The 24,315-nt window shown below is 48.5% G+C and overlaps 1 protein-coding gene across 1 annotated transcript in view; it reads left to right on the top strand.

Annotated features, from left to right (window-relative positions):
• The window catches only part of C13H18orf63 (chromosome 13 C18orf63 homolog), a 73,593-nt gene extending 49,592 nt beyond the window's left edge, over nucleotides 1-24,001 (top strand). The window contains exons 12-14 of the mRNA XM_081802509.1: nucleotides 9,775-9,829; nucleotides 13,778-13,882; nucleotides 23,817-24,001. Of these exons, the coding sequence (XP_081658635.1) occupies nucleotides 9,775-9,829; nucleotides 13,778-13,882; nucleotides 23,817-24,001 (345 nt within the window). The remainder of the gene's footprint in view (nucleotides 1-9,774; nucleotides 9,830-13,777; nucleotides 13,883-23,816) is intronic.
• The last annotated feature ends 314 nt before the right edge of the window (nucleotides 24,002-24,315 follow it).

Here is a 24,315-nt window from a genome sequence, read left to right as displayed (position 1 = left end):
AGGAAATCTCCAGGATATAGAGCAAAAGGAAAAATATGGGGAAAAGGAGAGAAAAGGTAAGAAAAGAGAATTCTAAGTTCAGGAGACCTAATAACTGAAAAGAAAATGCAAAGAATATGTATAAGAGAGGAAATCATCAGAGAAATAATTCAAGAAAACTTCTGGAAGTACAAGACATGAGTTACCTGACTAGAAGGACCCACCGAGCACCCAATATAATAATTGATTCTTTTGCAATATTGGAAGCAAAAAAAAAAAAGAAAGAAAACCTGAAAATGTCCAGAGAAAAAAAATAGGTGGCATACACACAAGCAAGAATCAGAAAAGTATCACAGCTCAGCAGTGGAAGTTAGAAGGCAATGAAATAAATTTTCCAATATTCTGAAGGAAAATTAAATTTCCAATTTAGATGTCTGTGTTCAGCCAAACTGTCAACCATGCATCAGAGAGATCAAGATATTTTAGACACCCAAGGTGTAAAATAAATTAATTCCCGTGCTCCATTTCTTGGAAAGCTACTAGAAAATGTGCTTCCCCAAAACAAGAAAGTGGAAGATGGGGGACACAGGAAGTAAGAGACCCAGGACGGAAAGGCGCTGAGGAGAGTCTGCAGCGTACCAGCGAAGGGCAGGGGTGTTCACCTGGCCCAGAGGCACAGGCTTCCATCAGTCCTGGGCAGAGTAGAGGGGTGTCAGACACGCTCCGAAAGTGAAATCAGTGCTTCCACATGTCTTGAGAGGAGATTTGGACAGATGCAGAACAGTTTGAGGCTGAATTCATAATAAAAACATGAAAACCAAATAAGTAAAAAAAAAAAATGATTATAAAGTTCAAGGAAAACAGAACTTTGGACAGCAAATTGCTCATGGCTCATGGATTAATAAATATTCTTTAGTCATAGTAACGTAAATATTACACACTGACCTGAACAATATCACGATAGGCCAGTATTGGGGAGGGACATGCCTGCTCAGGTGCACTGTTAAATCCCAGGGCACCACGCACTCAGCTCTAGATCAACGTGGGGCTCCAGCCCCCGCGGGCAGAGGAGGAGGGACAGATCCCAACCCCAGGAGAACACAAAGGAAAGAAAAACGCTTCAAGTCTCTAACACACATCATATTTTCTCGTTAGACTTGGAAAACATTAGCCCAGTTCCAGATCTCTGGACATATTCTCAAGAAACATTGCTACTTCCATCTATTATAAGAGTTCCCGGGGAGAGCGTGATTGAGTACTTAGGATTCCAATTTATATATTATGGTCTCGTGTTTCCCAACTTGAAATACCACAGCTAATGTGTCAACATTAAAAATGCAGCACTCAAGGTATCTGCTAATGTTTAATTTAATCTTGCATTTCTCTGGCACCTGGAGAAATTAAGAGCCTGGGGAAAATAATGATTAGCATTTGTGACTTAGATCACCCTGCAATTGCAAAAAGCACTTTTAAGGTATTTATTTCTCAGCACCCCTCCGTGAGAAGATGGCTCTGCTCCAGACAAGTTAAGCAAGGTGATTCCCACAAATCACAAGGAGTATGTGAGGGAGAGCGGAATTCTCGCAACCTTCCATTCAGGTTCATCTGTGTGTGTAAAATTTAGGGGGCACTTCCTCAGCCCAAAACTGAGTATAACCCAGCATCAAGTGGTTACACTCTGCAGCCGTCCACGCCACTAGCAAGAGAAGGAAAACCTTCACCCAGGTAGACTTTCCCAGGTAGAATGTGCAAAACTCTTGTATTATTTTCCTCTGACACGATAAATCCTGTCTTCCTCATACTTTTACATCTCATTCTATAATATTAAAACAGTATTGTTTAGAAGGCTGTATTCTTTTAAATGGTACAGAGTGCCCTGCGCCGGAGGTGTGACCCTTTCTCCTCAGTTGTGCAGTCAAAGTAGCTGCTGGTCCAAGGGATGCCCTGGCAGGTCCCCAAAAGAGCACAACATAAGCGACAGTGTTTCTCAATCTCTTCTATTTTAAAAAGGGGAGGTAATGCTTAATATAAAAGGAATGCACTGCTAATTGTGAGATTTAATGTATCCTGTCCTTGAATCTCGGAGCTCAACCCTGGGAGGTGGCCCTGAAGATGACATGGGCTCCGGCAGGCCAGACCCCCTGACTGTCCTGTGGGGACTTGTCTGCTGGGGCGGGGACCGCAGCTCTCCCCGTGCCCCGTGATGCCGTTGGGCTGGTGCGGGGACCAGGGCGCTCACAACCTCTGGGCAGGCAGGGCCTTTCTCAGGTGACCTCAGGCAGTTGTAGAAGCAGCTAAGGCTGGCTTCTACCCTTACTCACTGCTATTGTCAGGCTCGGGGTTTGAACCATGGCGTGTGTGGGATTTCCCACCCCCACCCCCATATTTCTGTTCACTGTATTTGAAGTGATTAAGCAGAATCATTTAAGAGGGGGAAAAAGCTTTTAAGGTTAAAAAAGGAGAGACTGTGAACCACTTTGGATTTTGTTTTTAAAGAAAATTACTAAGCTTTAAAACTGTCACCTTTAAGACAGAACAGTGTCCACATACATTCCTGTTGAGAATCTCAGCTACCCAAGCAACGTGTTCTTTTTGTTTGTTTGTTTGTTTCCTAATCTTAAAATTCACATTTCCTAAACAACCAATGGGCTTATCTTGTGTTTCCAGCCACAGAGTTATGTAAAGGCTATTATTTTTCCGGGGAGGGAAGAGAACTATTAAAGAAGCCAGCCTAAAAGGGGAAAAAGCCAGCAGATTGCAGCAATGATTTGAAGTTCTAGCACATTTCTGTGCTTAAAATAATCCAGTTCCTGACTGCCCCACTTGCCGTGGAACCGCCTCCTCACTCCTGCCCACAGCTGCATCTGGGGACCAGAGCCAGAAGAAACGGGGCTCCTCTGTGAACAGCCCTCCTCATCCCTTTCCTCTGTAAGCTCTGGAGCTTTGTCAGGCAATCAAAAGACATAAAAATGAGGTGGAAGTTGATAATAGAGAAATCAAGATAAAAAACGAAGGCAGAGGGAGGGATGTGGGCTCTCTCGACAATGCTGCCATCAATCTGTAAGGGGAAAATCAGTGGCCAAGAGAAGCTTTTTATCAAACTTGGTCAATCAACAACACCTGACCACTAGATGAAGTGCCTGTGTTGGACTTGGGGGTGGGAGGGGCCGAAATTAGAAGCCGCAACACAGGACATGCCTCCAGGGTCTCATAGTGCACAGGGAGGGGTGAGAGACAGAATGATGGCCCCACAGTCCTAATTCCCAGAAGCTATGATATGTTACCTTACATGGCATACTTCGCAGATGTGATTGAGTTAATCTTAGGTGGGGACATTATCTAGGACTAAGGGGAAGAGGGAGGCAGGAGAGTGAGAGAAGACGTGAGGATGGGGCAGAGGGGAGAGAGAGATTTGAAGATGGCATGTTTCTGGCTTAAGAAAGAGGAAGGAGCCATGAGCCAAGGAATTGAGTGGCCTCTAGAAGCTGGAGAAAGCAAGGAAACGGGTTCTCCCCTAGAGCCTCTAGCAGGAACACGATCCTGCCAGCACCTTGATTTTAGCCCATTGGACCCATATCAGACTTCTCCACAACTGTAAGACAATTAGTCTGGGTTGTCTTAAGTGTGTAAGTGTGTGGTAAGCCATTAAGTGTGTGGTTATTTGCTACAGCAGCAGTTGGAAATTATACAGAAAGAGATGAAATCAGAGAGAAAATGTGAAACATCCTGAGTCTCCCCCACCCAGCCCTCGGCTGGGGCACCCCCCCTGAATCCCCCAGACGCAGCCCCTGACCAGAGCACCAGCATGAATCCCCCACACCCAGCCTGAGTCCTCCACACCCACATGCTGATCAGAGCCTGGGCACAATAATCTCTCCTTACCTGTAGCAGGGGGTCACTGACCTGGGTTCCCATTTGCAGTGTGAGCAGCCCTGCCCAAGGGTTTTCTTTGCCCCCAGGATGTGTAGTTGGCCCCTTCACTTCTGTTGTTGACCACTGGTCTTTAGGGACTCCAAAGGCCTTATGCTGGTCTGGATAGATTGGATAGTGTGGAAATCCTAGTACAGTTTTTCAGTCCCTCCCCCTCTGTGGAAATGGGATGTAAGAAATAGCTCCTCCAGTGGAGAACCCGCTTAGAATTCTCTGACGGGGGGCAGGGTGGGGGGTGTGCCTGGAGGGCTCAGTCAGTTAAGTGTCCAACCCTTGTTTTTTTTTTTTTTTTTTAAGATTTTATTTATTCATTTGAGACAGATGCATAGAAAGAGAGAGAGAGAGAGCATGAGCAGGGGGAGAGGGAGAAGCAGACTTCCCGCTGAGCCAGGAGCCCAACGTGGGGCTCGATCCCAGGACCCTGGGATCATGACCTGAGCCAAAGATAGATGCTTAACCATCTGAGCCACCGAGGTGCCCCCAACTCTTGGTTTTGGCTCAGGTCATGATCTCATGGGTGGTGAAATCAGGCCCTGCATCAGGCTCTGCCCTCATCGGGGAGTCTGCTTGAGATTCTCTCTCTCCCTCTGCTTCTCTCCCCGCTCTTTCTCTCTCTCTAAAATAAATATTTTTAAAAAAAAGAATTCTCTGTCGGGCTAGGCAAATAGGGTGTATACTGCACCCACATGGAGGTAACTGATTAGGTACAGAAAGATTTACGTACAAGAGACACTTTCCAATAATACTATGAACACTACATGTGGACAAGCCCTATATTAAGCATTTGGAACAGAAAAAGTTGATTTAAAGCCATTCCCTGAATGAGCCAAAAATAATTGCCCAAGAGGCTTGGGATAAAGCCAATGAAAGCACAGAGCAAAGCCCACAAAAAACACATGAAGCCTAGACACACATTAGCTTCAAAATTTGTAGCTTACAGACCAATTGAAGTTGGTCCTCCTGTCCTGCACCCTATTTAGAAATAAACCAAAGAGGAGGTGATATATAGCCCCCCAAGTACAGGTCAAGAGGAGTGAAGAACTCCCAGTGGCTCAGGGCATAACCTTGGTACAGCCGATTCTTTATGTGGCAAATACGTAGCAGACTTATTTACTCTGCAGGCTGCAGTGGCAGGTGTGGCCACAAGGAAGGGGGCCAGGGGGATTGAGTAGAACTCTGCGCATCAGAGTGCTGTGCTGGGCAGTGGGGATACGCAGATGCATACAGCGTTCTGCATGAACACTGATGAACCCCACCATGTGAGCAGGAGGTAGGAAGTGAAGTGGCTACAAAGATAGAAGTAATTAATTATAATCTCAAATATGGAAGAGTGACTCGATGCCCCAGGGGACATACTTGGTGAGCAATGGGTGGTCTTGTCTTACTCAGCAGATGACTAAGCTAGAGTGTGCAGGTTGACAAAACTTTGAGTGGGTTGGGGAAGAGAAAGGTTGGTTAAGCTTAAGAGGAGATTTGGAGGGATTGGGGAAGAATAGGGATGAAACCACTGCTATAGGGAAAAGAATCTTGGAGAAAGAACAGAACTGTTCTAAAGGGATTTTACAAATTCATGTGATTTGCAATATAACATCCTTCTCCAGTGTTCAGTAAAATGAACATTATTCATCCATGCTTCTGGAATTTGTGGGAGAATTTTTGGGGCAAGGTTATGCAAGTGTACCACTTAACATTCAAATTGGGCTGCATATAATGGAAATATCCAAAATAATAGTGGCTTAACTGACATAATATGTATTCCTCTCTTATGTGAAGGAAGTCCATAAGCAGTCAAAGGCTGGCCCATGATGGCCCATGACAGGTCTATGACAATAAGTTCCAACCACCTTGAAGTTTTATGCTTCACTATCCAAGCAATGGCTTCCATACTCAAGAACACCTTATTATCCAGAATAGCTGCTGGACCTCCAGTCATCATGTAAGCTTTCCAGGCAGCTGGAACTAGGAAGGTGGGAAGGGCCAAAAATGTGCACCAACTTTCTTAATAAAATTAGGATTCTATTATTAAGGAAGAAGAGAATGGCCGTTGCAGACCAGCTGAGCGGTCTCTGATGGAGTGGAGTGAAGCAAAAGCAAGCATGGCTGTGAGTTACTAACCTAACAAAGCTGCAGTGAGGAGATACAGAAAGGTCTATGAACCATAGAGGCAAGTGGGGCGGATTCTGGCTGGGCAAGTGCTGAGGGGTTCCCAAGGAGCTCCTGCTGGAATTGAGTCTTAAGGCATGAACAAAAGTCTGCAGGCGAAAGAAGGGGCATTGCAACAGAGGAAACAGGACAACCACACTGTTCAGACTCACACGCCTCAGGCTGTGATTCCTCCTGGGCGCATCTCTGGAAGGGGAGACCCATCACTATAGCACACCAGCTCTACAGCAGGGCTCTCAGAAGTGACCAGCAGCCCTCTCCGCCCAGCTCTGCAGGGTCCGGAGCTCTCGCTGCCTGCCCCTCGTCCTCTCCTCACCTCCATCATTGCCGCCGCTCTTCTTCTGAAAAGGGGATAGCTCCCATTTTTCACTCCCAGCCACATCTGGAAGTTCTGCCCCCAAGTGATCATGGATTCGAACCAGCCTTCTCAGTGGAGCCCACAGACCCTGGCTACCAAAGGACCTTCAATTCCAAAAATTAGGCTCTATGTGTATGAAATAAATCTTTGTTTTTTGTTTTTGAATTTTGGGGGTGTATTTTTCTGTTTTGTTTGGCATGAGGCACAGCAGCAATATCTCTGCCCTCTGATTCAGACGTAGTCTTGTGTCCCAAGCCCAGCTAGAAGGCAACTGTCTCCGGGAGAAGCCTGTCCAGGAAACTGAGAAGTCCGTCTACCCTGAGTTGCGTGTTGGAAAAATACTGCATCTCTGCTTTCTGGTCTGCAATTCTTTTACTCTAGTAAAATACACATGACATAAAATTTACCCTTTGAACCACCTGGAGTGTATAATTCATTGGCATTCAGTATACTCACAATGTGCATCCCCGCTACCTAGTTCCAGAACTTTTTCATCACCCCCAAATAAAACCCCTACCCATTCAGCAGTCACTCCCCATCTCGCTCCCCCCCACACACCCACTGATGTGCTCTCTGTCCCCCTGGATTTGCCAGCTCTGGACATGTCCCATAGAGGCATCTTTATGACACGTGGCCTTTGGTACCTGGCTTCTGTCACACGGCACATTCTCAAGGTTCCTCCGAATGGTAGCATGTGCAGTGCCTCATTCCCTCTGATGGCCAAGTGACACTGCACTGTGTGGAGAGCCAGCTGGTGTTCATCTGTCCACCTGCTGATGGACATTTTGGTTGTTTCTGCCTCACGGCAATCATGAGTCTCACTGCTATGAACATCCGTGTGCAAGTATTTGTTTGAACGTCTGTTTCCAATTCTTTTCAGTATGTACCCCGGAGTGGAATTGCTGGGGCATCTGGTCACTCTGTCTAACGTGTTGAGGAGTTGCCAAACTCTTTTCCACAGCAGCTGCATGTCTGCATGCCCACCAGTGGCGTGTGAGCCGGGCCAGGGCTTCCGCATCCCTGCCAACACTTGTCAGTTTCCATCGTGTTTTATGACGGCCATCCTAGTGGCTGTAGAGTGGTGTCTCGCTGCGTGGCTTTTGTATTTTAAGGAGGCTTCACGCCCAACATGGGGTTCAAACTCACGACCCTGAGACTGAGTTGCGTGCCCCACCGGCTGAGCCAGCTGGGTGCCCCTCATTGTGGTTTTGACGTGCATTTCCTCATGGCCTAAGATGTTGAGCATCTCCTGAGCTTGTTGGCCCTTTGTATCAGCAATTTTTAAAAGCTGCTATATCATCACATTCAAAAGTCAACTGGAGAAGAATTAATTTGTGCCACCTTTTCTTTTCTCTATTTTTTTCTAAAAGATAGGAAGTTAAGTCCTCTCATGTTGAGGACTTTTTCATCACATCAAATATATATTTATTGTAACCGTGAAGGAATGGTCAGAGAATGACCTCCACTGAGAAATAGTCAATTTTGCAATAACCTCAGACACTTTATTACACAAACAATTGACTACACATTTTCTCAATTTCCAGAAAATGAGTGGAAAGACTTGCTTCTATCTGCAAGTTTTCCAGCCTTGTTCTGTGTAGTACCTTCCCCTCCAAGAGAGCAATCAGGAAACCCATACACCTATAATTAGCGTGCATGGAAGTTGTCACTCTCATTCTAGAAATGCCACCGTCATTTTCCCTGCGGTGGCTTATGATATCCATTCATATTGTCTGTTTTCCAAGGCAGGCAATAAATACACAGTTTTATCTTAAAAACTGAGCAAATCAAGAAGATAAATAGACTGCTTAGGTTTACAAAGCACAGACATCTACTCATGCTGAAGAGCGAGAGCGAAAAATGAAACCAAGCAATGGAGAGATTGCAGACAGCACCTGAGCCCCAGGGTACCAACCCCTCATCCCTGTGTACGTGAGTGTTATAAGCAGGACATTCTCTCTTGCTATCTAGGACCGCTTTGTTTTTCTTTGAACACTGTGGAAGGGATATTAGTAACAAGAATGTTCTTGCACCATGAAGACCACGAAGTTTCTACCTTGGGATCAGATAGTATCTGCACGCTCCTGCTCAGAACCTAGCGCAGCCATGAGAAGGCCAGGCCCTGACCAGACCACGTGCAGGGGCTCAGGGCCGTGCTCAGACCGGGCACCAGACCGCAAGGGAAGGAACCAGCTTGGAAGTGGGTCTTCCCGCCTCACAGGAGGAGCGGTTCAGTGCCTGCTGTGGCCTTTCCAGACCTTAATGCACAGAGTGAGAGCATAGAAAAATGTCTGGTTTTCATGCCACTAAGTTCAAGGAATTTTTTACACAGCAGTAGCAACTATGAGGGAAAATTGACATATTCATAATATGTCTGTGAATACGTGGTCTTTGTAGGTCTTTCCACTTAAGTCTTCTTTAGGTCCTTAGAATTGTATCATTTTCTTCATAAAGGGTGTACACGTCTCTTATTAAACTTATTGCTAAGTATTTTGTTGCTAGTTTCGCTATTATAAGCAACATCTCTACCAATTACATTTTGTAATCATTTGTGACTTCTTGCAAAATGGCTAAATTTTTTATTAATTAAAATTAGTTCTTGATTGATACTTTTTATTCTTTAATTCTCTTGAGTTTTCTAAATCCTAAAGTCTTTCCAGTTTTCTACATATGCGATCATATAAATAAAAAAGAATGACAGTTTTATTCCTTTTTCCCAATTTTTCTAATTTTTATCTGTTCTTCTTACATTACCGCACTGGCTCCAACGTGTGTCCAGTACCGCGTGGACTTCTTTCTGCCTGGCGTTTGGCTCCCTATTCGCCTTCCTTTTTATTTGGTTCCTTTTTTTCTGCCTTTCTATTTTCTGTTGATTTATCAATTTTTCTTTAGTTCCCCTCTTTTTTCTCTCCTGGTTGGGAAGTTACAGTTTCTATTTCTATTCTATTTTCACGTGCATTCTTAAAAAGCAGGTGCTTTTGAAAGCCCTGAGTGTTGACTCCTGATGTATCTGCCCCTCTGGGCTGGCTCCACCCTCCAGGGAACTCTGCCCGCATCCTCCTGAATCAAACTGTTCTGAAGGGCGAGCCCTCCGGAGGAGCTTCAGCCTTTTCCAGTCCAGCGGATTCTGGCTTCAGGGAGTTTTCCAAGTCGTAATGCTAAAGAAGGCAAATAGGACCATGCAGAGTTATGGTATATTGATTGATTGATTATCTAACGCTGATTCCACCCAAATCATTGATGGCAGCTGCCTGTCCCTTTCTTGCTTAGTGGTCACAGCTTCTTCCAGAAAATGGTTAGCACGGATTGGCCCTGGTGAGCCTCTGTGAGACTCCCCGTTTCAGGTGGCCTCCACCAAGAAGTCCATGACACATGCCCTGGTCTTCCACGAAAATCCTGGTGAGTGTGAACGCCGATGCTGCCATCCTCCTTAGCTGAGCTAAACAAACACAACCCACATTTCCCGTGAGCTGCATCCAGGTGGTCGGCATCTATTTGAATATTTATTACCCAGACAGAAGACTGGAATTCGAATTTTAATAAGAAGGTGAAGTTTGGCTTTTCTCCCCAGAAAGTCTGGTTGACTTGAACTTCCTGATTTAAGTCCTTTAAATTTCAGTATCTAAGGTAACTGCTTCTCTCTCTCTTTCTCTCTCTCTCCCCCTCTTTCCCCCTCCTCTCTCTTTCTCTCTTTCTCTTTCCCTCTCTCTCCTTGCACAGTAGGGTTCTCCATGAAATCATCCCGCAATTCATTCTTCACATTCAAAATTAAATTTAGTTAAAATTCCTGTCATTTTGTGGAACAAAACCACTCCCCTCAGAAGGTCTTCATTCCTCATTGCCTCCCATTTTCCACATTATTCTTAATTTATTATTTTAATCCTGCCTTGTTTTTAAGTTTCCCCAAATTTTCCTTTTTAACAAATCGTCCCATTGTCTTGCAGGAGTCCCATTCCCTTCTTGCTGGATACACCCTGTAGTGATTATTTCAGAAAGGGCTTAGCCTGGCAAATGTCTTAGACTGAAAGTGTTATTTCACCATCGTTCTTGACTGATAAGGCAGCTGAGGACAGAACCCCAAGCTGACAATGATTTTCTCTCAACATTATTTACTGGTATTTGTTATTACTGATGAGAAATCTGTTTTCAGTCAGATTGTCATCCCTTTATAAGGGACATTACTTCTTTCTAAAGTTTGTCTTTATTTTTAATAATCCACCATTTCATTATGGTGAATCTAAAAGTGGAATTGTTTTCATTTTCCCTGCAGGAACGTTGTGTGCTTCTTCACCCTGAAGACTTGTCTTCCTTAAATTCTAAAAACTCTCAGCCTCTGTTTCTTCAAATTCACCTTCCCCATTCTGCGCACTCCCTCCTTCTGAGGGAGCGTGCCGACATATCCCATAGGCCTGCACTGAACGTCTTCACTTGGTCTGACACGTTGCTCGGCTTCTCTGCCATGTTTTCCCCTCTCTGGCTGTCTGTGCTGAGAGTGGGCTTCTCCAGCATGTTCTTCCATTCATCAGCTCTCTCTTCAGTGGCATCTAGCTTACCCTGCTGCAGTCTACTGAGTTTTCTTTAGAATAACCATACTTCCTATCCTAGAATTTCTACTCATTCCTTCCTGGGTCTTCCTGTGCTTGTTCCTTGCCGCCTCGGTTTTGAGAGTTCGAGCATAGGTACCTGGACGTCTCTTCCAGACTGCTCTTTCCTGGTGCTTCCAGGGAGGTTCTTTGTCCTCGCCTCTGCAGCCGTTTGCTCTCAAGCAGCACCTTGTTTCTTTGCGTGATGCGCACTGCTTGGCCGTGAAGTCAACGCCAGTATGAACTATTTCCACATTAAGTCCCTGCATCTGCCCTGGGATATGGGGACATCCTGCAGGGCTCCCTGGGTTTCACCAGTGCTGGACCAGGTTCACAGGTGAATTTCTCAGCTCGGGGTTTCTGCACCTCACAGGTGGTGTGATTCAGACCCTGCACCTGCAAGTGTCCCAGACCTCTGCTGACTCTGTTTCCACCTGTGACCCGGAGGGAGAGGCGTGGTTCTGAGCCATAATCCCAGGCAGATGGGCAGAATTTTCTTAACCCTGCTCACAGATGGGACAGTCTTCCCTGGCTTCCTATGAATGTCAGATTCCAACTCTGTGCACAGTGGACGGGGCAGCGGTGAGAGGGTGCCTTTGGCCTCATCTCCTCCTTCCTGCAGGTGAGGCAGAGTTCTGAGAGCCTCTCAGCCCACTGAGTTTCCATTATGATTCTCAGCTGCAGCTTTGAGTTCCCTTCTCTTTGGCCCTGGAGAATTTTCAGCCTGGATCTGCATTTCCAAAAGTGTTGTTATTTTATCAAGCATTTTTCTGTGGTTGGACCAGGGTCAAACTATGATGGGGGGCGGGGGGTCTCCCATGTCAGCCCCACCCACCATGTCATGTTGACCAGAAGTCTGAGGTCACGGGGCAGAGTTGGAATTTTCAATTGATAAAACAACGAAGTCCAGCTAAAAAACAAAAACCCAAAGATGCTGTCCAAGCGCTAGCAGGCCGCTCCTCAAGACTGAAAGCTGTAGTGCTCTGCTGGGTGGGGAGCAGGGGCAGGCTCTGTGCCTCCTTTGGATCTCAGGATCCAACACCGTGCCAGGCCCCACCTGCGCGCTCAAGCAACGGGGCAGCTTCCCCTTGCACATGCCATGCAGATGTCTCCTGCAGTTCTCACAGCTTCTGGAAGGAAGTGTATCTTTAACCTTCACTTAAAAATGCACAGCCTTGCACTCAGTGACATTAAGTCACTTGCCCAGGGTCACTCACTGGAAAATGGCAAAGCGGGAAATTCTGCCTGACTTCTGTCCAAAGTCCCTGTTCTTGGCCACTAGGGCACTCTGGAACCTCCCAAATGTTTGCTGAACAAAGGAGTATGGAAGTGAAAGGAGAATTATTCTGCATGGCCTCAGGCGCAAAACAAGATTCACGGGTAGAAGCTAAAGGGAAACTGATTTTGACTCATCTGAGAAATTTTTATACAACTTAGAACAGGCTACCGGGCCCGCTTGCATGGGACTGAGTTCCTGGGCGCTTGAAAAGCTCAGGTATTGACAGAGCTGAGCGGACAGGAAACCTGCCAGAGGGAATTCCAGCAATTAGCTGATCTGAGCTATTAGACAGATGGCTTTAGGTCCTTTCCAACCCCGGGATTCTGGGACGCTGGGACTCCAGCAAAAGCTACTTACACATCTGTTCAGAGCCTGCCATTCACTGGACTATAATGCCTCGTTTGATCTCATTGATGACCCAAATAGCTTGAAGCTGCTCTCGGTGGGTGGCCCATCCCTGTGCAGGGTATCCGGTTCCCAGAGCTAGGTACCCTGGGTGTGTCTTCTCTCCACTGTGGGCACTGCAGGGCAGCCCATCCCCCCCCCTCCAAGCCAGGATAAAGGAGCTCTCTGGCGGGTGGGCCCCCATCCAGCCCCCCCTCCCCCACCCCATGACAGTCTCATGGCCTCGCTAGGGAGCAGAGGGGAGCAGAACTGAGAAGGGGAGGAAGAAGGAGAAGAAAGGAGAAAGGAGTTGGGTAGAGGGTGCAGGGGAGGTGGGGCAGAAGGAGGGAGAGACGGAGTCTTTTGAAATGTTTTCCTGCAATTGATTTTGATTATCTTCCGCCTTCATCACTGCAGAAAGGAGCTCATTATGCACATGCTGACTCAGGGGCTCAGGGGACTGGATGGATGCCCACTCGTTCCCCAATCCAAGCAGACTGATTAGCTCCCTGCTCTGGGGTCCACAAGGCAGGACGTGAGTCGCCAGGGTGAGTGGGGGCAAAGCCGAGAGCGTGAATGTCTGCGGGGCTCATCAGTGAGTAGGGTTGTTACATCAGATCCGGCAGCCCCTTTCAGCCCTCCGCAGATCTCTGTTCCCCGGGTCTCTGTCATACGGGAGCCTACAGCTGAGCCCCAGGGGACAGGGCCCTAGTGGGAGCGATGGAGCGGCCCCCCACTGTGCCCGTCACCCTGTGCTGGCTGGTGCCATCTTGGCTCTCCATGCAGTGCCTTCACCCAGACAGCCCTGCCTGTCTCCATCCCCACCCCACCCGCCGAGGGGCCTCAGCACTGGGAAAGTGCTTCTCCTGCCCTCTCTAGAACCCCCAGCTTCGTAGCCCAAGACTTGGGCCCCCTGCCGCACCCCCAGAGGGCAGTAGGTGAAGAACACACAAAATGTAGTAACAGCCACTAACAGGTAACAAACCACCAAAAAGGCCTCTTCTGCTGGTTATCTGTAAAGGGAGAGAAAGATGTAGAATGACTAATAAAGATCATTGCCATTGTTGTTCTCACGGTCATCCCGTCCCCCTGGCACAGCAGGAAAGCACCCGTGTTCATCCTACAAGCCTTCGGAGAAGCTGCTGGAGATCCCAGAAGCCGGGCCGCCTCCCAGCTCCCAGCACAGCCCGGTGTCCGAACAGGAAGGTACACCTGCTGCGTGGGAAAGGTGGTAAATGATGCCCTGGTTTCTGTCTCAGGAAGGAGATCTGCACAGGAACGAAGCTTCAAGGATTAGCATTTTCAAGAGGATATCGCTACTGTCTGAATGTTTGTCTCCCCTCAAAATTCATAACTTGAAGCCTAATCCCCAAGGCGATGGCACTAGGAACTGAGGCTCCCCATGAGTGCTTGTGTCCCGGGTTACATGCGCCCTCTAAGAGCATCCCGGACAGTGTGGGGACCCCGCTTGGGGGCCCTGGCTGGGTGATCATCAGGACGTCACAGACTTGTTCCCTTCGACTCCCCTCAAACAGACACAGTAATGTGAACTCACAACGTGCTCCGGGCAGAGCCATGCATGTGCGGGGGTGAGACTGCTTTGTCAGCCGAGGCGGCCTCACCCAAAGCTCTGCAGGCCACCTGACAGGGGCGCTGAGGGAGAAGATGCAGACGGGCTCGTCTGTCCTCACGTGTTTTCTCAGTCGGGTCCTAATGGCCCCGCGGCCTGGGCTCGACTTTCCCCTGATTTCTGCCGTTTGACTTGGACGAGGACCAGACCCCGAGCATCTCTCCACTGTTGTCACTGGTGTCCAGCCACAGGGCCACTCTCTAGAAAAAGCCTCCGGAGCACCCAGCCAGGACGCGGAAGGCTCTGGACACAAGAATCTGGGCTATGTCGGCCGTGGGGGCCACAGCGGCTTTTCCTCCTGCCACCGTGCGGCAGCCCCGCGGGCCAGACCCGGGGGGGCCCAGCACCAGGCAGCGGCCCGGCGACGAGAGGAAGGGGCCCCGGATGCAGGGCCCCATGCAGGAGTGATGACAGGATCCGAATCCACCTGTCAGTTTGGCACGGTGCTGGGTTCAGGCCCCGTGAAGTCCGGGAGCACGAGATTCAGTCAGGGTGTGGTTCAAGGTTAACCACAGTGGTGTGAGCGGCCCAGTCTGCGCCGTGGGCCTCTCGTGGGGACACCAGTGCGGGGCCCGGGCCCCAAGCTGGCACGCTCGTTCGGTTCTCCGTGTCACGGAGGGCGAATCTTCTGAGAGCAGCCGGAGGGGCGGGATTGAGCCAGCGGGGGCAGGGGTCTGTCCAGGGGCCCAGCTACACATGTCACCACTCCTGCATTTCCCTTTCCGACACGGACACGAGTGGCCCCTTGAGATCCTGCCCCACTCTCCAGAGGCCCTGGTGGCGATAACCTCCCTCGGGTTCTCCTCTTGGCTTCCTGCCGGTCGCACAGCTCATTTTCCTTTTGGAAAGCTCACAGAGAGAGAACACATTCCCACACACTCAGGGTAGGGGCTGTGGACACCCATTTTTAAGTCGCTTCCAAGCATTAGCAGCTCAGAGGAGTTTTTCATCTTAAGTGACTTTATTTGGTGTCCAAGACAAAAATATTATTTACTTATTGTTTTAAAGGAAAAATGTCTCTTTTTTAAATAGTTATTTAAGGTCAAAGACTTTCTGTTCATAATCTTGAGGTATTTTTAAAAAACACTGCCTTCCTTCCAACCTCACCATCAGGCCCTGTCGAAAGGCTCTTGGTGATTTGTAATCTGCTAGTCTCGCTTATGAACTCTCCTGTTCACCTTCATGAAATCTTGCTTTGCTGAAGAATGCAGTTTCTCAGAGCAGTGTGGCTTTAGGTTAACAGGGCGAAACACGTGAAGTGCAAATCGAGGATTTCCTTCTGGGAGCTTGGTAGCTGAGCAGAGAGCCGGCTTTTGGGGACGGGCTGAAGCACGATGTTCGTAGCTACTGTTGGCTGCACGCTTCTGCGCCCGCGGCGCTCACCGTCCGTGCCCACCAGCCTCACGGTCACACGCAGAGGTGGGCAGAGAAGTTAACACACTCGCCTCTCGCTTGGACACCTCCCTGCACAAGCAGGTGACACCGGCCTCCGGCGCTTTCCTGCCCCTTTCCCCCGCACTGCCGGCGCTGGGCTTTGTGTCCTCAGTCCCGGTGGCCTTTGCTTGCGTTCCCAATCCTGTCCCCGGCTCTGCAGCTCACTTTCCCGTCAAACAAAACGCTCACCCCTCGGAGCAGCTGATTTTAGTTACGCTTAGGAGGTGAGTGACCTTGTTAAATGCCCGCATTTGTTGGTTCATTTGGACTGGTGTGGTGGGGGGCTGGCCGGTGCCCCCTCAGATGTCCACGTCCTAACTCCTGGAACCTGTGAACGCTTCCTGATACGACGGAAGGGACTTCGCAGATGGAAGCAGACTAAGGATCGTGAGATGAAGAGATGACCCTGGGGTCCCGCGGGCCTACAGGGCAGCAAAGGTGTCTTTCCTTATGAGGGAGGCAGAGGGCGATCGGCGGAGGAAGAGGAGGAGGGAGTGCGACCGGGTGGACAGCAGTGGGTGTGGAGGGGCCACCAGAAGCCGGAGGCGGTGAGCAAGGGGGCCCTCTCCCCGGGAACCTCAGGAGGAACCAGCCCTGCCAGGACCCTGACTCCAGCCGAGTGAGACTGGTGTCGGGCTTCTGGCCTCCAGAAATGTAAGGAAATCAATGTGTGTTGTTTTAAGCCACTCAGTTGGTGGTACTTGGTTCAGAGGCTGCAGGAGACAAAGCAGGTGCATCAGGGGATAGGGTAACTCCCTGAAATGAGTGTTTGCCTCTCTGGAGGGCAGTGCTCCGGACCCGGAATTAATCTGCAGGTGGCGGAGGGTGGGAGATGCAGGGCGTGCTTGTGAGGGGGCACCCTCACCCACTCCAGCGGACCTGCCTCAGTTTACCAGCATGAAGTTGGCCCCATCCTCCAAAGAATATCTACATCACTTTAAATTGATGAGCATTAGTCTGTTTTTAAGGCGTCCTATTTGATGATTTTTCTATACCGGCCTTTGGCTGATCATCAGAATCATATGGGGAAGACTTGTTTTTTTTAAAAGCAGAGATTCTGCTTTGGGGGCGGGGGGCAGCCCACGTGCTTTCCCGGGAAGCCTCGTGCTCAGCCAGCCCATGGCGGGTCTGCTGCACACACCTCCACTGTTACTTCCCATCGTATTGCCTCCCTCTGTTTTTAAAGTGAACTGTGTATCTGCTGCTTTCTAGACTGGATAATATAAGAAACCAGTTGTTTACTGCCCAACACCCCGCATTTCTAACCCTCACAAAATCGGTGTTGAATCGGGCTCAGCTCCAGAGGCCTGATTTCCTCCAGAGAGAGGATTTCGTGATCAGTTCCAGGGGCTGATAACAATCATGGCCAGGGAAGCCTTCATCAGGCTCGACTTAAATTCCCTCTTCTCTAGGTTGAGTCTGGCTCATCACCTGACATACGTTTATTGAGCATCTAGTATGTGCCAGACCCTGGAATATAGAAGAGAAGAAAACAGACACAAAGCCCTGATCTTTGAATCTATGTATGGCCATGCCATCCTGTCACCCACCAGTTTTTCTGAAAGGTTCCCTTAAAGGTGGGGAACTCGAATCCAACCTCCAACCTCCAACCCAACCTCTGGTCATTTCCAGCAGGTCTCTGACCCTGACCCTCCTCTCTCTGCTCCCTGCAAGCTGCCCTCTTCCGACACGAACAGGCGGCTTGCGGACGGTCTCCGGGGCAGGGAAGCTGCTCTGTGGGTGCTCATTATACACCTGTCCAAACCCACGGAGGGGACCCTAATGCAAGCTACAGACTTCGATGATGTCGACACATGAGTGTCGGTCCCTCCGTTGTAACAAACGCATTGTCTGGGGTGGGGGGGTCGCGGATAGTGGTCCAGGCCGTGCATGGGTGGGGCCGGGAGTCTACGGAAACTCTGGACTTTGCTCAGCTTTGCTGTGAACCTAAAACCGCTCTAAAGAATAGTCTTTGCTTTCTTCTTCTTTTAACGACATGGTTGGTGCAGAGCTAGGATGAGTCCATTCAACTGAGACTAGCTCTAAAAGCTCACACTAACTTCTTCTATAGACAATGGGGATTTTAAAGCAGAAAGATGGTGAGATCATTGGTGGGTGTTAGGAAGACGGCTGCATGGGGCTTAATGGAGCCCGCACCGAATTGCGGGACCCATTGGGACTGTGTGGAAACAGCCCCTCCTGCCTCACTGCTCCCACAGCATCTCCCTGAGCATCATGCGGGACCAGCAGAATTCCTTCACAGACCTGCAGGAAGCACCAGTCCACCTTCTCTTATCACTAAGTTCTACTGTAACAGATTCCAGGCTCCCTCCTTCTGGGAGTGGAGAGAGCAGCTCACAAGCCCACCAGCTGCACCCACGAGGCCGGGAATTTATGGAGAAGTCTTCAGGGTAGAGCCCATGGCACCCACTCATGAAGGCTACTTTGCCATCCCTTATGAATGACTGATACGCTCCAGTCGCGTTACAGCAGACATCCCGACAGGGCCTCCCAGTGCTGGGAGCCTCTCTCCTTGACGTATTCTTGTCCACCCAACCATCCATCTGCACCACTTTTCATTTACTGGTTTAGCTTTTCTTTCCCAACCGGTTTCTTTTTTTAGCCCCCAATGAGCCTTCTTTTGATTCCCGTGTATTTCTTGCAAGGAACCAGAAGGCTTACTGTCAATTTCAATTTCCAAAGCTGGTAGCAATTGAGAAAAGTGCTTTCTTTGGATCAATACTTCCTCCCGCCTTGACATTGAGCTATTAATAATTAGTTGGTGTATGATTTCAGTGGGAAAAAAATAGGAGCCAATAGAACTACAATACATGGCTATAAAAGCAGCTGGTTTTCTCTGAGAGAGAAACCACAAATGCTCAAAAGAAGCAGAGAGATACTCTAGCTCACCGCATTCCCATTATCCCCTGAGCTGATTATCACGCCGCCAGAAATTAGGTCCAGTCTGCAAGAATCCCTTCAATGGCTCATTCTGCCAACAATACTCACTTTCCTCTCTGTGGTTTCACATGGGGGATTTTTCTGGCCTTCAACAATTTACCCAGCATTATAAGCTATTTGTGACCATTAATTGACTGTCGGGGTCCCCTCCTAGTCGACAAAAGGTTTTGGGTGGTTCCACTCCTTCTTTTTAAAAAAAAAGATTTTATTTATTTATTTGAAGGGGGAGGGTCAGAGGGAGAAGGAGAGAACCTCAAGCAGACTCTGTGCTGAGGGTGGAGCCCCATGTGGGGCTCGATCTCATGACCCCGATATCAAGACCTGAGCCAAAATCACAAGTCGGATGCTCAACCACCTGAGCCACCCAGGTGCCCCAGGGTGGTTTCACTCTTTATGTGAAATTCAGTTCATCGGCCAGGGGCTGCCCTGTTCCCTCCACAGCTGCTTCTCTGTTGGCCCCACCCCCATCAGGATTCTCCCTAGAACTCCAGTCCTAGCCTTGGGGACACCAAGCACTCCTCTTCCGGGCCTGCTCCCCTGCCTTTCTGCCTCAGCCCTCCATTTTCCACATTTTTCACCGCCACCTCGTGAAAGTGAAGCAGAGTCCCCCAAGGTTTTAGAACGACAACTAAGGGAAATTACCAGGTAGCGAGCGAGATTTGTCAACAGGGCAAGGTAGCGCAGCTGCCCCAAGTCCAAGGGGAAGCGAGTGCCCAAAAAACCACTAAGACCGTCAGTGCTCCCATCACAAAGTGGCTGGGCAGCAGGATGGCTTCTCACCCCAGTGGTTGGTGCCCATCCCCCTGCTGGGGTTTGCCTTCCAAATATGCCCTGAGGATACTCGAGAACAGACTAGGTGCGTGTGGGCTCCTCCTCATCCTTTTCCCCCAGTTATGGAGCCAGTACCAACATATACGTGTGCGCACACGTGCTCCCATTTCAGCCTCGACGAGCGGCAGCAAAGCCAAAGCCAGAGCCAAATGGAGGAACGCTAACATTTTCCCAAGAACCATTTACAAGGTCACGCCGCCTAGGAAGCTGTGAGTGCATCACGGCCCCGTGGGCATGGTGCACCTGCTCAGTCCTACCACCACCTCAGACATTCCCCGGTTCTGCTTCCTTGGGCCTGCCGAGAACAAGAACTGGACCCATTTCTGAGGCATCTCCCTCCTAAGCATGGCTGTCCTGACCTCACAAAGACCCAGGTAAAACTTCAAAACGGTGCTTACAAAAGCCTAGGAGGCTGGACCATCCTCTTCAGCTTGGGGGTGGGGGGAAGGGATGGTGGGACGTGGGAGAATGTGATCTGTCCTTTCAATTCCACACAAAACATCTGCATTTTCAAAGAAAATTCCCACGATGGGCAGAGGGGTCAGGGAGGACTCCACACCTGTTCCCCTGACTCTTGACTGTCTCACTCCCACACTGAATGTTCTGCAAGTTTTGGCTGATGGGCTCCACTCATGTGGCCATACAGACTTGGCACCCCACTGTGAATGGTCCCCCCCCCCAAATCCCGTGCGAGCCTGTCACTTATACTTGCAACGTCTCCATGGATGTCAGTCCCCCAAAATAATACCATCTTACTTAATATTGTTTTCTCAAACTCTACGCAAGCTATTTCTTTTGTAAGGAAATACTATCATTCATAGTTAGATAGGGATGGATGATATTTGGATCAATGGATGGATAAATGAATAGCTACGATTATAGCTTCCTTCTCCAAACCATACACGTTCCACCTATTTCCTTAGAGCAGGCACCTAAGCCGTCTGGTTTATTAGTTTATTATTTAAAAATGAGCCTCCTCTTTTAATCTTCAGACTCAGCCGTTCAGTCAAGCTGCATTGACAACGTGGTCAGGGATCTCGGGCCTAGATGTTCCAAGGAAAACCCACATTAGGATTTATTATGAGCCCACATGGACCCTGAGAAGCAACAGCAGAACAGCTGTCTTCTGACGCCCCTGCCGATGGACCTGAAAATTAGTTGCATCATTGACCTCAAGTAGAAAATTCCTCACCCACCGTACCATGAACTTTCCAAGTGACCATATGGTGCTTCCTGTCCTCGCATGAGCCCCTCCCATTATGGTCCCCCCTGTGGGGAGGTCACAGTCCCAGGAAGCTCTAGAGAACAGAGTCGTGAAGATGGATCCAAGAACAAAGGTATGGCCAAGACACAGATGTGCGTATGTACATTTCCAGCAAACTCCTGCACACCAGCTAATGTTGGACCCAAACACGTATGCTTAGTCATAACCTCTTCTCCGTCCAAAAAGGATTGCAAATCTATCACCACAGCCTTTGCCTGTGGTTTGCGTTAATGTATTTCTCAAGTATCCTCAAGCAGAAAAATCAAAAACCAAACCAAAGCGAAATAAAGTATCAAAGACCCAGAAGGTACTTTTGGTGAATTACTGTCATAAGTTTTACAAGCCTGCTTTCTTTCCTGCTTTTTTGTTTTTTGGTTTTTTTTCCTAACTGTATCTTGAAAGTCTTAAGAAAAAGCTTCACAACTCCAATGCCCTTGATCAATGACACTCTAATGATAGCCAGAAACTTGCCCTATGTTTGTGGAGAGAGAAAGGGATTTTAAAGACATATAATTAGTCTCTATTTATATATGTGTGTGTGTGTGTGTGTGTGTGTGTGTATATATATATGTATATGTCTATGTATATATACACACACACACATATATATACATATGATATTTAAGGTTTATAGCTTATTTAAAAAATAAAATAGGAGATTAAATACTTCAGAAAGCTACAAAACATAAAGAAGAAGCACTATCAAGAGTAAAATCAAATTTCACCTAGTCAACATATTGGAGTAAAGAGTGCCTTGAATTTTAAAGCATTTCAAGAACGAGCAGGGGGTTCAAACACAGTTTGACTCAAACAATGCTGGGGTTACAGGTGTCAACGTCCTGTGCAGCTGAAAATCTGTGTCTTACTTCTGACCCCTCTGAAACTTAACTACTAACAGCCCACTGTTGGCCAGAAGACCCCCCAAGGACATACAGCTGATGGACACACATTTGGTTTGTCCTATGTATCATATACTGCATTCTTAAATAAACTAAAGAAAAGAAAGTGTTATTAAAAATATCACAAGGAAGAGAAAATACATTTACAGTACTGTCTCTATTTATAGGAAAACATCCACATAGAAGTGGACCCATGCAGTTAAAACCAGTGTTGCTCAGGGGTCCACTGTACTGCAATTTTCTCTCCAGATGAGCAGTCTATCATAGAAGCTGTGTCCGCGTGGGGTCATGATTACAAGTACAATCTCAGTTTCAGAAAACATGAAATCAAGCCCCTTACGTGAAAATAAATAGCAATGTACCACTGATGTCATTTGAAGACCAGTAGCATGCATGTTGAATGTGAGAGCAGAATTACTTTGCTTCCCGACTCACGGAACTGCACCAAGGATTTGAGCAAAAATAACCTTGATTTTTATAGACTTGTATTTTTTCCCAAGGCCTTGGCCCATAATCTTATTAAATTTAATAGTTCAAAATAAGTTTCCCTGGGAAACTGAAAACTGACTCTTGGAAAACTTTGAAAACCTCTACTTTTACAATATATCATCATTTGTTTTCAATGGCCAAAATGATCATTATGAAAAATAAGAAATATACAATGTAGCAGAATATAATTTGTGAAGTAGATATCCATCCTTCCTACCCTCTTGCAGAGAGAGTTTTGTGTATATACTTTCAGTTTTGAATACATATCTTTGTGTACATACGTGTATGTATACACACACACACAACAGATGTGGGGTTTTTTTTCCCCCTTTAACAAAAAATTAAATTGGGTGCTAGAAGACTAGATCTTAACTGTTCCCACCACAAAAAAGAAATGGTAATTATGTAATACAACAGGGGTGTCAGCGACGTTGGGATGGTAACCATATTGCAATAGATACATGGAGTGTATCAACATATGGTTTACCTTAAACTGCACACTGTTACATGCCAATTATACTTCAATTTTTAGAAATGAAAACAAATTGAATTGTAGTAGACCATTTGTTCTGCAGCTTGCTGTTTTCACTGAAGGATTTATCAAGGACATCTCTCGGGGGTGGTGGAGTACAAGACACTGAGGCCATGAAGTGCAGGGTGAGCACCTGGGGTTCTGACCCCAGAGGGAACAGAGCAGTGGTGGTGGGGAGACCTGAGTCATTGCTGCAAATGCAGATCTGAGGATGCCCTTAACAGAGATGCTTCTGGAAGTGATCATGCCTTGAAGGAGGGAGAAAACCTCCCCCGGCTCAGAGCCCAGGAGTGTAGGCTGCTCCTGGATCCCAGCAGAACCAGCCAAGCAAGGTGCCCACTCTCGTCCCTAGCAAACTGGATTGTAAATACTCCGAAATGACCGGATTCCTCTACTTTTAAAGCTGTGTGTCGTTACGCTATTAAAGAAGATAATTTGGCCATTTTCCATCCAAGAGGCTGCGTGAATTTCTTTATTCTGGAAAGCAGAACATTGTAATAGTTTGTTTTCCCAGCTACAAAATGCTCTTAGTGAAGAGGTTGCATTTGTAACCTGCTCCTGCTTCGGGGGTGTTGGCAGCTCTCACAACTCAGGCAAACCATGCCCCAGGGTTTTATAAATAGCTTTGCCTCTTGCCCTTTCACTGCTATCTGTGGTAGCTGAAGCCTCGTGTTCTAAATGATTGTGATGCCCCTCACTAATGAGTTGGAGGGTACCCATTTTTTTCTTGCCAAGAAGGCATCCCCTCCAGAATTAGACAGAACCTCCCCTGCACTGGGTGTCCCCTCCTCCAGTTCCGTGACATTCCTCCAAACAGAGCCTGGGGAGAGGGGCGCCTTCAGAGAGGGTGGGGAGGCACCTGGGACCCCAGTCGCCATGGGAGGGGACGCAGAACGAATGTCACTGGACACGGTCACTCCAGTTGGCCACACTGCCTGGTTTCTTCCTGCCAACGGAGACGGGGGAGAGCCCGCCTTGCACAGACCGTGTCCTCAGTCTCTGAGGGACGCTCTGAACGCCTCCCTGCCGTCGTGCCCAGGGCACTTTCGGAGTCTGCCATTCCGCTGTTGGCTTGTGAGACGTTGCCCCCATGTGCTCAGGAGCAGCACCTGCTGATGACGGCCACTCGGGCTCCGAACGCCGGGCGGGCAGCCAGCAGGACCGCTCGGCAGAAGCAGGGGTGAGTCCGGGCGAGCTGCCGCCTGGCCCCGCCACAGCCTGCGGCTCTGGTTACGTGCACGCTAGCAATCCGCCCGTGTTGCGCCGTGATGGTGCCTCGGCGTAAACACGCGGGTGTCTACTGAACGCCTGACCCAAACCTGCGCCCCAACCGCGTTAGACCCTGCGGCCACTCTCACCGCTCTTCCCGTCTAGGAGCCCTGATGCTGGGACTGAGCTGCATGCAAACAGGGTAAAAAGCGCATGATTCTGCAAGTCTGGCAGGGAGCCTTGCCATCCTGCAGTCACGCCTCGGCCGGCGGTCACCTGGGTCATCCTGCGCTGCTCCGGGTCTACACTGTGTGCCAGCCCCTCGCTCCGGGCGCAGCCTGGACCCGCTGGGCGTTCGGGTTGGTGGGCGGGAGCACCGCGATGGCCGGC

This window comes from Leptonychotes weddellii, chromosome 13 (assembly GCF_054177405.1).
Source record: "Leptonychotes weddellii isolate Sample4059 chromosome 13, ASM5417740v2, whole genome shotgun sequence".
In the NCBI taxonomy this organism is placed as follows: domain Eukaryota; kingdom Metazoa; phylum Chordata; class Mammalia; order Carnivora; family Phocidae; genus Leptonychotes; species Leptonychotes weddellii.
The sequence above is the reverse complement of the archived record's forward strand: the minus strand, read 5'-3'. Positions and strand labels throughout refer to the sequence as shown.